The sequence below is a fragment of the Phycodurus eques genome, chromosome 16 (genome assembly GCF_024500275.1).
Source record: "Phycodurus eques isolate BA_2022a chromosome 16, UOR_Pequ_1.1, whole genome shotgun sequence".
Classification (NCBI taxonomy): domain Eukaryota; kingdom Metazoa; phylum Chordata; class Actinopteri; order Syngnathiformes; family Syngnathidae; genus Phycodurus; species Phycodurus eques.
In genome coordinates, this window is record NC_084540.1 from 122,917 (window position 1) to 135,541 (window position 12,625).

Genomic DNA, 12,625 nt, shown 5'->3' on the forward strand with positions numbered 1-12,625 from the left:
CAGACGTTCGACTCCCATTTCAGTACGCAGTGCAGACAAAAAAGGTAATTTAAATATTTTTATTCTCCACGTCAGCTTTTTCAACAATGTATTTTTAAAGTAATAGTTATATTTCTAAACTGCACAAGTTGTGCTTCGGGCAGAAGTAGGGACTGGTTTCAAGGAGAATGACAATCACCCAAGATCACATTCACTGCCACCAAAGAATAAAATCCAGATGTGGATTATAAACATTGGCACATTGCTAGATTTTATGCGCAAGGTAATAAAAACCTGGACTGAGTATTGAGCAAACGGTAGAGGAGGAGAATTTGGGAGGAAAGAAGTGCAAGTGTGGGAGCCCCATTTCTTCATGCATTTTTGTCTAATGTAAATTCTGTACATAAGTATACTTGTAAAAATACTTTCTGTCGAAAGTACTTTATGTTCAGATGTTTAAGATTTTCACTAAAGAAACTGCTTTCTCAGTTTTTTTCTTCCAGATTTGACCGAAAGTAGTTGATATTTTACCGCTGATTACTAAAGAACGGTATAAGCTAGGGACAAACTTCGTTTTTCAGATGAAAGAAGAGAGTCTGATCTTTCTTTTGGTGGTTTTGGTGTTTACATCGTCATAGTACACAATATTCTCTGGGGCGTGAAAGATTAGTGAAATTGCTCGAAAATGCCAAGCAGTCTCGGGGTTCCCTGCTCAGGAAACGGCTGGCAGTGACTGAGTTAATCACTAACCTAGCACACACTCACACCACTCATTGTTAATATTTTTCTCACTAGTCACATCTGGGCACACATACATATCCAGGGGTTCCTGGGGGACAGGTATGGGGTCGGGAGGGTGCGGGTGTCGGACCAGGTTTCCCGGTCCAGGGGCGCTGCCCCCCCGCCCTGCCTGCCCTTCAGGATTTTAATGTATCACACACACTCATCCCCATTTATTTTAATGTACCACATACACCCATCTCTGGGGGACGGTGGGGCTTGGGTGGGGGGCATTTGACTGTTAGGCAGCAGTGCCTGGCAGTCCTGCCAGGCACTGCTGCTCACTGGCCTCTCCAGATTTTAATCCACCACACCACTCGGGGGGGCACTGATACACGGGGTAGGGCCAATGAATAGTAATGGGGGGGGGGGGGGGAGGTTCTTACTAGCTTCATGGTGGTGCTCCTGTAACGGGGGGGAGGTGGGTTCTTACTAGCTTCATGGTGGTGCTCCTGAGGCCGGGCCCCCCGGGCTGGGTGAGTGCTTGGCGGTGGGGCTCCCCTCTCATGCCCCGCGGCTAATCCCTGGGTTCCCCCCTGATTGTTCCCTTGTCGGGTGCCCCTACCCGCCCTCCTTTCCAACAAACAAGGGACACCGTCCCACCCTCAGCCTGGGCGGGGACTGGCTGAATCGTGGGCCCTTCAGGTTGGGGGTTGGGGGTCTTACTCTCCTGGGGGTGGAGGTGGGTGGTGGCGGCGGGGCCCGTGGGGCGGTGGGGGGTTTGGCTGCGGGGGTGCCATTGGGTCCCTGTGGCCTCCTCCGGGTGGCGCCTTGGTGGTGCCGCTGGACCGCCCTGGGTCCCTCGTTTGGGACGTGTCCCATCCGCCGGGCTGCTCTCAGGTAGACTCCTTGGCCCAATCCCGCCTCTCAAATGATTGGGTGGGGTCCTTAGCCTCCCCAGTCCAGGCACAGCAATGACAGGACACTTCTGTCAGTCATTGTGCATGCGAAACGGTGTCAATTCACTTGCATGTGTCCGCAGGCACACACCCCTGGGACTTTTTCGCTGGGTGTTGCGCCACTCACTTATTGCGACAAATAACTCATGAATATGCGACTTGCTTGGGTATCCCCTCACTCACACTCATCCTATAGACGTTTATAATTTTCATACCCACTCCCACCACACTTCAGTTGTACAGCCGGGTGCACAACCCTCGTCCTGCATGCTTCTTCTCCTGTCCTATCCTTCCCTCACAGGGTGTAGCACTACTGCCCCATACAAAACTCATATCTAATGTGTCATTGTTCTCGACATATAAGGATTTACTTTTCTCATCTTTTTTACAGTTAGTGCTTTGTCTTCTTTTCTCACTCCCCTCTAGAAACTCTCTTCTGTTCGACTGATCGACTCTGATTCTCAATAAATATCCATTATAATACTAAGAAACCACAGCGGCAGTTTAAAAACTGCACTGTGACACAGTAAAACTGTTCCGGCATAAACAAATTCAATAAATAAAAAAATTTTAAAAAACACTCTGCAATGTTTTTTTTATACATACTGCTGGCCTGGAGAGTCAGTTTAATGTTTAGTCATCAAAATCAGAATTTGAAGCAAAACCAGTACTTTTGTGTTGATACGGTTGTTCCTGATAATTTAACAATTTAGAGTGCCAAAAGGTGTATTAACAAAATTTATGTTCAAGGCTGTGGTGCGCTTCGATTCATTTATGTGCATACTTCTTTGACATTTTAACAAGTGCAGTAAAGCTTTTATATCTATATCTAGATATCTATATCGATCTATATATCTTTTATATTTTATATCTATATCTGCTATGTATGTTGTTCTGTGACATTTTGAAAACTGCCTATGGTTCTAAAACCAAGAGAACTATGATACATTGTGCTGACTGACTGACATCTTACCTTTGGGTTGCCACACTGTTCACATTTGATGTACTTGGCTGTTGGGAAGAAACAGTTACAGTTTATGCATTTGTAAAGAATGTTTTTCATATCAATTTTTTTTTTTTTAAAGCTCACATTGATTACACTGGCTTTCAATTTTTTGTTTGTTGTCTATGCTTTTTCAACTGACTTAGGTCAATTTTGCATTGCTGAATCTGAAAATGACATGGTTTAAAGGTAGACATTGAATAAAAGTAAGTCTCTGTAAATTGAAAGTTATGTCATAATTGTTCAAAAATCAGGGCATGAACCTCCGCTTATTTGAACCTAAAAAGTGAAAATACGTACACGTAAAAACAAAATCATGTGGCCACAGTTCACAAAGTTGACCTGATTAAGCAAAACCAATGTGATATTTGGATTCCGCACATCAAAACTGTCCTAAATTAGCTGAAAAAAAACTTAAATTAATCAGACAATTGAAAGGGCCACAAATAATTTATTCAATGAATCAGGTCCATTTAATCGAGATTGGACAGGCCACATGCGGTGATACTGTAATATTCAAAATGATACTGTAATATTCCAAATGTCTATTTCTATTTAATTTTTTTCAATATTTCACATTTAACAATTTTTTTAAAATTTAACTTAAATTAAAGGTTGACTTGCAGTGACGCATGAGACAAATTAGATAAATGAGGAGGAAAATCAAAAGGACATTTTTTGGAAATCCTATTGAACCCACAACCCAATCAGGGTTGGACGACCACCACGGTACCATCCTAGCCATATTGCCACATATCAAACAGCTCAGCATCTCTCATTACATTGTTAACTAAAGCACAGAAAGCTGGAATGTCTAAAATTTGCTGATACCAAATATACTCAAAGTTTGAATTAAAGTTAAGAAACCCAAAGTAAAATGTCCTAACTGTATGTTACATTTGTTTGTCACCGATCAGCAAGTTTAAAAAAAAACCGATAAGATGGAGCAATGTGACGATGTACATGACTTGTTCATTTATTGTATATACTTCTGTACTGTATCCATTTTCTGTACAGCTTATCCTCACAAGGGTTGCGGGCGTGCTGGAGCCCGTCCTTGCTCAAATTATTCTCAAGCATTTTAGACAAAAGTTAAACACCAATGACCTCTAGGGGCATTCAAGGATTGGTCACTGACATAAGTTTAGGTCAAATCAACATTACATGAGAGAAATAATGGGTGCTTACGTACTGTAATTAAATTACTTTATTGCAAATAAATTACTTTAAGAAATACTGTTAATGACATGCTTACTCTAACTTTCTCATTGTCCCAGCTATATGGACGGGTGTTGTCCAGAGTTCGAGTCCGTTTGACTTTTTATTTGTTCCCCCCCACGCTGCGTTGCTTGAACGTGGCATGTTCCTCGTGTACATTCTTCAGGTGCTCGATCAAATTTGTTTTGTTGAAGCATTTAGATGACGTTCCCCACGACGTAATTCAGTTGTGCACAGACTGCAAATAATTTACGTGTTGTTTGTCTGAGACACCGCAAAATAGTCCCACACCGACGACGTGTTTTTTCACTGACAAGATTGAAAAAACTTCATTGGGCATCAGACAGTTACAGTACTGGGCAACAAGACGTGACAAGGCTAAAAATAAACTAGCTTTTGAATTCATACGTGACGAAGACGGGGAGTTAAATGTCTTGTGCGGTGCCGATCGATGACGTCATTGATCGGATCGGCGACTTATGACATGAAAGCCGATCAGCATAAAATGCTAATTATCGGCCGATACCGATAACACCGATCAGATCGGCGTAAAGTCTAATCTAAGATATTATTAATATTATTATTGTTAAATACATATCACAACCACAGTGTCCATGTTCCAAATATGTGCAGAGAATCACGGCATTGATTGTCGTCATTGCACTGAAGGTTTAACATATCCCAGGTGGAAGGTAACACGTCACTCGATTCACAAAGAAAATCATAACACACATAACACAATATAAAGTCTGAGTCTCCCCAGAATAAACTTACGTTTCTGATCAGGACAGAAGTTCTTGTTGGGATTGCGGGATCTTTTCTTCTGTTTATTTTTGGAGAGTATTTGAGGTGACACAGTCGTATTCTCTAGTACTCTCTTTTGGCGCCCTGTCGTCTTTACTTGTGAATCCTGGATGTTACCTTTCCCAGACAGATCTTTTGGCCTGTAATAGGCAAATGAAAAGAAGCTCCAGATTAGTTTAGCACCTTTCGACTTGTCCCAACAGGGGTCGCCACAACAAATTTTTCATGGGATTTGTTTGGCACAAGTTTTATACTGGATGCCCTTCCTGACACAACACACCCATTTTTTATCTTGGCTTCAGACTGGCCGTTGCTGGATATTGGGGCACTTTGTGTGAATCTAATCTGAACTGTATGCATTACCACTACACTACCCGTGCCTGCAGATTAGTCAAATATATGTAGCTAACATAGAGGCCTGAAGGGGAAGACATTTATTAGGAAAAGGTAGCCACTCACGGTGGTCTGACATATGGCTGGCAGATCCAGTGAGGGAAGGGCAGGCTGCTCTCCTTAGCCGTATCATTTCCTCTGGCAATTTCCTCCTGAATGGCAGATAGAGCAACTCATAATGTGGAGGTAGAATGATTATTTGACTTCCGAGGTGAAATTAAAACTGATGTTACCTGGCATCGCAGCCTCAGCTGGTTACTAACATTAGCCAAACCCTCAAGAGTTTTCACCTTAGCCAAGTCGTCCCTCAGGTCCTGGTGGATCTGAAGCCTAACACATTACATCGTATGGCTTTAAATTATGTGGATTAATATGTTCACATCGTGAAGATACATCAAATTGCCCACAATACATTTTTCACTCACCTCCAGTGCACTTGTATAAACACAAAGTAAATTTGTTAACACTGGTAAATATTTCAAAATGTGGATTTTCTTGCCACAGTCCCACAATAACTAAAACCTGGTAATTTAAGGCTCAGTGTGAGTGTGTCCTAAGGGGCTGTTTACACAACAGGTTTATCAGCTGAACATGGAGAGAAAACAGTTTGGGACATTTGTTTTTACAACAGCAACATTTTATGAGTCTGAAAACACAAGCATCGTGAAAGGGGCGCCATTGTTTCTGTTCTTTTCCTTTTGGTTTGTCCCGTTAGGGGTCGCCACAGTGAGTCATCCTTTTCCATGTAAGCCTCTCCTGCATCCTCCTCTCTCTAACACCAACTGCGCTCATGTCTTCCCTCACGACATCCATCAACCTTCTCTTTGGTCTTCCTCTAGCTCTCTTGCCTGGCAGCTCCATCCTCATCATCCTTCTACCAATATACTCACTATTTCTCCTCTGGAGGTGTCCAAACCATCGAAGTCTGCTCTCTCTAACTTTGTCTCCAAAACATCTAACCTTGGCTGTCACTATGAGGAGCTCATTTCTAATTTTATCCAACCTGGTCACTCCTAGAGCGAACCTCAACATCTTCATTTCCTCCAGCTCTGCTTCCTGTTGTCTCTTCAGTGCCAATGTTTCTATTCCGTACATCATGGCTGGCCTCACTACTTTCTTATAAACTTTGCCCTTCATCCTAGCAAAGACCCTTATGTCACATAACACACCTGACACCTTCCTCCACCCGTTCCAACCTGCTTGGACCCGTTTCTTCACTTCCTTGTCACACTCACCATTGCTCTGGACTTGACCCCAAATATTTAAAGTCCTCCACCCTTGCTATCGTTTCTGCCTGTAGCCTCACTCTTCCCCCACCACCCCTCTCATTCATGTACATATATTCTGTCTTACTTCGGCTAATCTTCATTCCTCTCAGGAAGGGGCTCAGGGCTGATCCCTGATGCAGTCCCACCTCCACCTTAAATTCGTCTGTCACACCTACAGCACACCTCACTGCTGTTCTGCTGCCCTTGTACATGTCCTGTATTATTCTAACATACTTCTCTGCCACTCCAGACTTCCGCATGCAGTACCACAGTTCCTCTCTGGGTACTCTGTCATATGCTTTCTCTAGATCTACAAAGACACAATGTAGCTCCTTCTGACCTTCTCTGTACTTTTCCATCAACATCCTCAAGGCAAATAATGCATCTGTGGTACTCTTTCTAGGCATGAAACCATACTGTTGCTCGCAAATACTCACTTCTGTCCTGAGTCTAGCCTCCACTACTCTTTCCCATAACTTCATTGTGTGGCTCATCAACTTTATTCCTCTATAGTTCCCACAGCTCTGCACATCACCCTTGTTCTTAAAAATGGGCACCTCAGAAATGATGCCGGCTTTCGCGAAAGCTCGGACAACACTCAAAGCAGATACCTTACCCCAAGCATCCACAATCCATTCACATATGGTGGCATAACTCGCTTGGCGTTGCCTCCCAGTCTTAGTTGCACTTGGTTTTTCACAGCGGCTGTGAGATGGGCACGCATGGAGTCACAGATCAACAGGGACGATGACGTGTGGAAAAAAAACATCCAGTCTCTTTACGTACACCTCACTCAGCCACTTACTCATTTTCTCCTCGTCCATCCAGCCCTTTTGATTGGCCTTAACGATGACTTCGGCTGGAAACCATAGGTGGCAGTTTCTGTCCATTACCATGGCAACCAAGCACAACAGTAAAAGCAGACTTCTCGTGCCCTGTTGTGCGTATCGCTACCGTGGTGGTCTCCTTGTTCTCTACAGTGTGGTTCACCGGGATGTCGAAAGTGAGCGGCACCTCGGCCATGTTGGTGATGTGGTTGGGCTGGATGTGTTTGTCGGTAATCTTTTTATTGCAGTAGGAGCGGAAGATGGGAAGATGGCCTTCTTTATCTTGTAATCCCCTGGATTACGGACTTCCGTGAAAATTTGCGATTTTAATTTCTTCTGCAAGCGTTATTGCCCTCAGTCGAATGGTGATTGTAGAGACGCTTCTCCCGGCTGTTCTTTGCTCATTAATCCATTGCCCGAGTTGGTCTTCCAACTTGGGCTCCCTCGCCTTGTTTCCGCGGAAACTCATCTTCGTCTACTTGATTTGGCGAAGCTCGTTTTCCTGCTTCCTCTACTTGCGAACTATGAATTCGTTGATCTTGAATTCTCTCACGGCTGCTCGATTCCCATGTTCCTCCACATAACTGACAGCTTGCAGTTCAAACTGTACTTCGTAAGCGTGTCTCTTCGAAGGTGCCATTTTTGGGGGTTCTTAGCCAAACCGATGTTGTTTTGCACAATGCACATCCCGGCACTATATACCTACGGGGGGCGTGCCTTTAGCGTCCTCCTTCCCCCTTTACGTCCGCATGCTGCACTCAGTCACGTCCACCTTTCCTCTATATAAGCAGTGTGTCGGCAGGAAATGCTCCCAGTCAGTCAAGCGGAGCGCTCATTAAAGTCACACATAAGGCACGCCACATTATAAGGCGCCCTGTCCTTTTTGGAGAACATTTAAGACTTTTAAGTGCGTCTTATGGTCATGAAAATACGGTATTTAAAAAATTGTTTTTTTTAAAAAATCAGACAATGTGATTTTCTGGATTTTTTTTCACCCTCATTTTGTCTCTCATAGGTGAGGTATACCCATGATGAAAATTACAGGCCTCTCTCATTAAACACTACACAGCCAGCTTTATATGAAGAGTACCATCACGTTGCTGCAAATGTTTTTTCAGAATGTAGTAATTGATCTGAAGAAACTCATGATCGAATGTTACAAAAGTCAAACTATGACTAGACAAAGTATAGAAATACTTTAAAAAGTCTTCCCAGTATTTTCTTATTTCAATATAATGTATTATGTAACAGTAATTCAGAGAATCTGACTGTATAATGTTACACATTTATTGTTTTGGACTGAAAATGTTGGCCTATAAAGTGAAATGTGTCGAAAATAGTTGAAACTAATGAAAGCACCAACACTAGTTAGTTGATGACCATGGAAATGTTTAAATATTGTAATATCCTACTGCAGTAAAGTTAATAGGTTAAATGCTGCAGCAGTAAAGTAACTAACACTTCATTCATCTGTTATGTTTAAATAATGTAATGTAATATCCTACATACATCGCTGTGTTAGGTCAAGACTGAGCATGTGCAGACATATTTTGAGGGCTACCCTCTAGAAAATTTAATATGTATTTGCTATGCTTTATAAGAACACAGAGTACAAGGTTGGAAAGTATTGTTGTTTCTAAAGGATGACTTCCCATAAACATAAGGAGAGGAATCCCCTGTGGATTGTAACACTCAGTTTTCCATGCTCAACACGGCATGGAAAGAAGCCACCTACAATCTTATGGATGCTAATTGGAAATGTGACTAACACGCTCCTAATGGAAGAACTGTAGAGGTGCAGGTGTGTGCTCTGTTTGCATGTTGCTATATGGATAGACGATGACATCACTGTGACGGGTCAAGACTGAACATGTGTAGACATGCCTTTAGTGGAGTTGATATGACAATTTATGATTGTTTATAAGAACATATTGGTTTAGTGACATAAACAGACCAGCCTCCGATGTTGTGGGAACAAGGCATTTTCACATGGAAATATAATTAATGTTTCTGACATTAATTAATCCTTGAGATCTGTGTTACAGCAACAGGGTCCCTGGGGACCTGGTTGAGAATGTGTGGGGGTGAGGTGTGAGGCTGTGACTGGAAGTTTGGGGTGCCTACTTGGGGCCCCAGTTTTGGGGGAAAGAGGCCCCCTGCAGGTGGTAGGGGTCTATGGAATTTCTGGAGGGAGCCCTCTTGGGAACTTGTGCACTCCCAGAAGTCGTAAATTTATTGACAAGTGGATTATCAATCTATCAACAGGTGTTTGGACAGGTGACTGGATGTGAGGGACCATAGTGGGGGGCGTTGGGGACCAGTCTAAGGTCGTCAATGACTTCCTTGGGAATTCTGGTGGGGTTCCGGTTTCCGGTCTGTTTTCTGCCAACAACCGGTGTCGTCGCATCCGGTCACGTCATATCCGACAACAACAACAACAATTCCTTCAACAACTGATGATGACACACTCACTCACACACACACACACACACACACACACACACACACACACACTCATACATAAACACACACATGGACAAAATGAGAGAAAATGTGGGAAAGCTTGGTCTCAGTCGCAGGTTATGGGTCTTTCAACGGGGTAATGACCCAAAACACACAGCGGCGCAGCGCAAAACATTGGACTATTCTGAGTAGTGACTATGAGGCCTGATCTAAATCCTATTGAACATCAATGAAAGGAGCTGAAAAATGCCATCTGGAGAAAGCACACTTAACCTAACCAACTGGAGCAGTTTGCTCATTAAGCGTGGGTCAAATACCTGCTGAAAGGTGGGTAAGTCTCATTGAAAGTTAACAAAAATCGTTTGATTGCAGTGAAAATATCAAGGGTACCATCATTTTGACCAAGGCTTGTTTCATAAGTTTGTTTTTAAAAATAATTATGCTGAATCACAATTCAATAGCAACCCACAAGAGTGGAGGTACAAGCAGGCGGGTGGATTACATCTTGTGCACACGATGTAATCTGAAGGACATTACTGACTGTAAGGTTGTGGTCGGGGAGAGTGTGGCTAGAGAGCAAAGGATCGTGGTGTGTAAGATGACTCTGGTGGTGGGGAGGAAGATTAAGAAGACAAAGGCAGAGCAGAGAACCATGTGGTGGAAGCTGAGAAAGGAAGTGTCGTGCGGGTTTTCGGTAAGAGGTGAGACAGGCGCTCAGTGGACAGGAGGAGCTTCCAGAAGACTGGACCACTACAGCCAAGGTAATCGAACAGGCAGGAGAGTACTTGGTGTATCTTCTGGCAGGAAAGGAGAGAAGGAGACTTGGTGGTGGAACCTCAAATTACAGGAAATCATACAAGGAAAGAGGTTAGCTAAGAAGAAGTGGGGCACTGAGAGGACCGAGGAGAGGCCATGTATGCCAGGTTGGACACGAAAGAAGGACAAAAGGATCTATACAGCTTGGCCAGACAGAGGGGATAGAGATGGGAAGGATGTGCAGCAGGTTCGTGTCATTAAGGATAGAGAAGGAAATGTGTTGACTGGTGCCAGTAGTGCGCTGGATAGATGGAAAGAATACTTTGAGGAGTTGATGAATGAGGAAATTGAGAGAGAAGGAAGAGGAGAGGCTCTGGAGTTTTTGACCAGCTTGTTCAACAGAATTCTAACAGGTGAGAAGATGCCTGAGGAATGGAGGAAAAGTGTGCTGGTGCCCATTTTCAAGAACAAGTGTGATGTGCAGAGCTGTGGGAGCTATAGAGGAATAAAGTTGATGAGCCACACGAAGTTATTTGAAAGAGGAGTGGAGGCTCGACTCAGGACAGAAGTGAGTATTTGCGAGCAACAGACCTAGACAGTTTCATGCCTAGAAAGAGTACCACAGATGCATTATTTGCCTTGAGGATGATAGAAAGGTACAGAGGAGGTCACAAGGAGCTACATTGCGTCTTTGTGGATCTAGAGAAAGTGTATGACAGAGTACCCAGAGAGGAACTGTGGTACTGCATGCAGAAGTCTGGAGTGACAGAGAAGTATGTTAGAATAATACAGGGAATGTATGAGGGTAGCAGAACAGGTGTGACAGAGGAGCTTAAGGTGGAGGTGGGACTGCATCAGGGCCCTGAGCCCTTCCTGGTTTGCAGTGGTGATGAATAGGCTGACAGATGAGGTTAGGCTGGAATCCCCGTGACCATGAGGTTTGCAGATTAAATTGTGATCTGCAGTGGAAGCAGGGAGCAGTTGGAGGAACAGTTAGAAAGATGGATGCATCCACTTGAAAGGAGAGGAATGAAGATTAGCCAAAGTAGGACAAAACATATTGCATGAATGAGAGGGGTGGTGAGGGGAGAGTGAGGCTACAGGCATAAAAGATAGCAAGGGTGGAGGACTTAAAATACTTGAGGTCAACAGTCTAGAGCAATGGTGAGTGTGGTAAGGAAGTGAAGAAAGGGGTCAAAGCAGGTTGGAAAGGGTGGAGGAAGGTGTCAGGTGTGTTATGTGACAGAAGAGTCTCTGCTAGGATGAAGGGCAAAGTTTATAAAACAGGGGTGAGGCCAGCCATGATGTACGGATTAGAGACAGTGGCACTGAAGAGACGACAGGAGGCAGAGCTGGAGGTGGGAGAAATGAAGATGTTGAGGTCCGCTCTTGGAGTGACCAGGTTGGATAAAATTAGAAATGAGCTCATCAGAGGGACAGCCAAGGTTAGATGTTTTGGAGACAAAGTTAGAGAGAGCAGACTTCGATGGTTTGGACACGTCCAGAGGAGAAATAGTGAGTATATTGGTAGAAGGATGATGAGGATGGAGCTGCCTGGCAAGAGAGATAGAGGAAGCCCAAAGAGAAGGTTGATGGATGTCATGAGGGAAGACATGAGGGCAGTTGGTGTTAGAGAGGAGGATGCAGGAGATAGGCTTACATGGAAAAGGATGACACGCTGTGGCGACCCCTAACAGGACAAGCTGAAAGGAAAAGACAATTCAAAAGCAATATCTTATTTTCATCGGTTAATTTTCAGTCAATTTCTATTTATTATGATTTTTGTCAAATTCAAGTTACTTCTTTGACCACTTTCTTTCATTAACAGAGAGGAACCAACAATCTCTCAGTAAAGAAAAACACAATACTAGACTTGCCTCCCAAATAATTCTTCCTCTGTATAACTGTTGTAAAGATGTTAAAATATAAGACGTACAAAACAAGCAGATGAGGAAAAACATGAAAACAAAAATGAGGAATCCAGCAGATTAGCAAACAAACTCAACCGTGCCTGCACCATAAATCTTGTATTTTGTGATGTGGTTGCCACACAGTAAGAGTAAATAAAATAAAAACCACATACGTATGGTGCCACAGCTTGAAGAGATGGGCTCGTACATAGGACAGGTTGCATGGGGGATGCTGCCTCACCACTTCAAAGTACTCTTCAGCCATCTCCCAAACTGGGGGGCTACGTCCTTCAAACAGTGCTGGGTTATGGAGGTTACCCTCTAA

The 12,625-nt window shown here is 43.6% G+C and overlaps 1 protein-coding gene across 3 annotated transcripts in view; it reads right to left on the reverse strand.

Moving 5' to 3' along the window:
• The window catches only part of dus1l (dihydrouridine synthase 1-like (S. cerevisiae)), a 42,971-nt gene that overhangs the window by 13,357 nt on the left and 16,989 nt on the right, over window positions 1-12,625 (reverse strand). For all 3 annotated transcript variants that reach the window (XR_009770048.1, XM_061700069.1, XM_061700070.1), the window contains exons 8-12: window positions 12,474-12,621; window positions 5,310-5,406; window positions 5,143-5,228; window positions 4,654-4,823; window positions 2,632-2,669 (exon numbers count right to left, since the gene is read on the reverse strand). Coding sequence is in view for 2 of the 3 variants with exons in the window: in XM_061700069.1 (XP_061556053.1) it covers window positions 2,632-2,669; window positions 4,654-4,823; window positions 5,143-5,228; window positions 5,310-5,406; window positions 12,474-12,621 (539 nt within the window). In the remaining variant the exon portion in view is untranslated. The remainder of the gene's footprint in view (window positions 1-2,631; window positions 2,670-4,653; window positions 4,824-5,142; window positions 5,229-5,309; window positions 5,407-12,473; window positions 12,622-12,625) is intronic.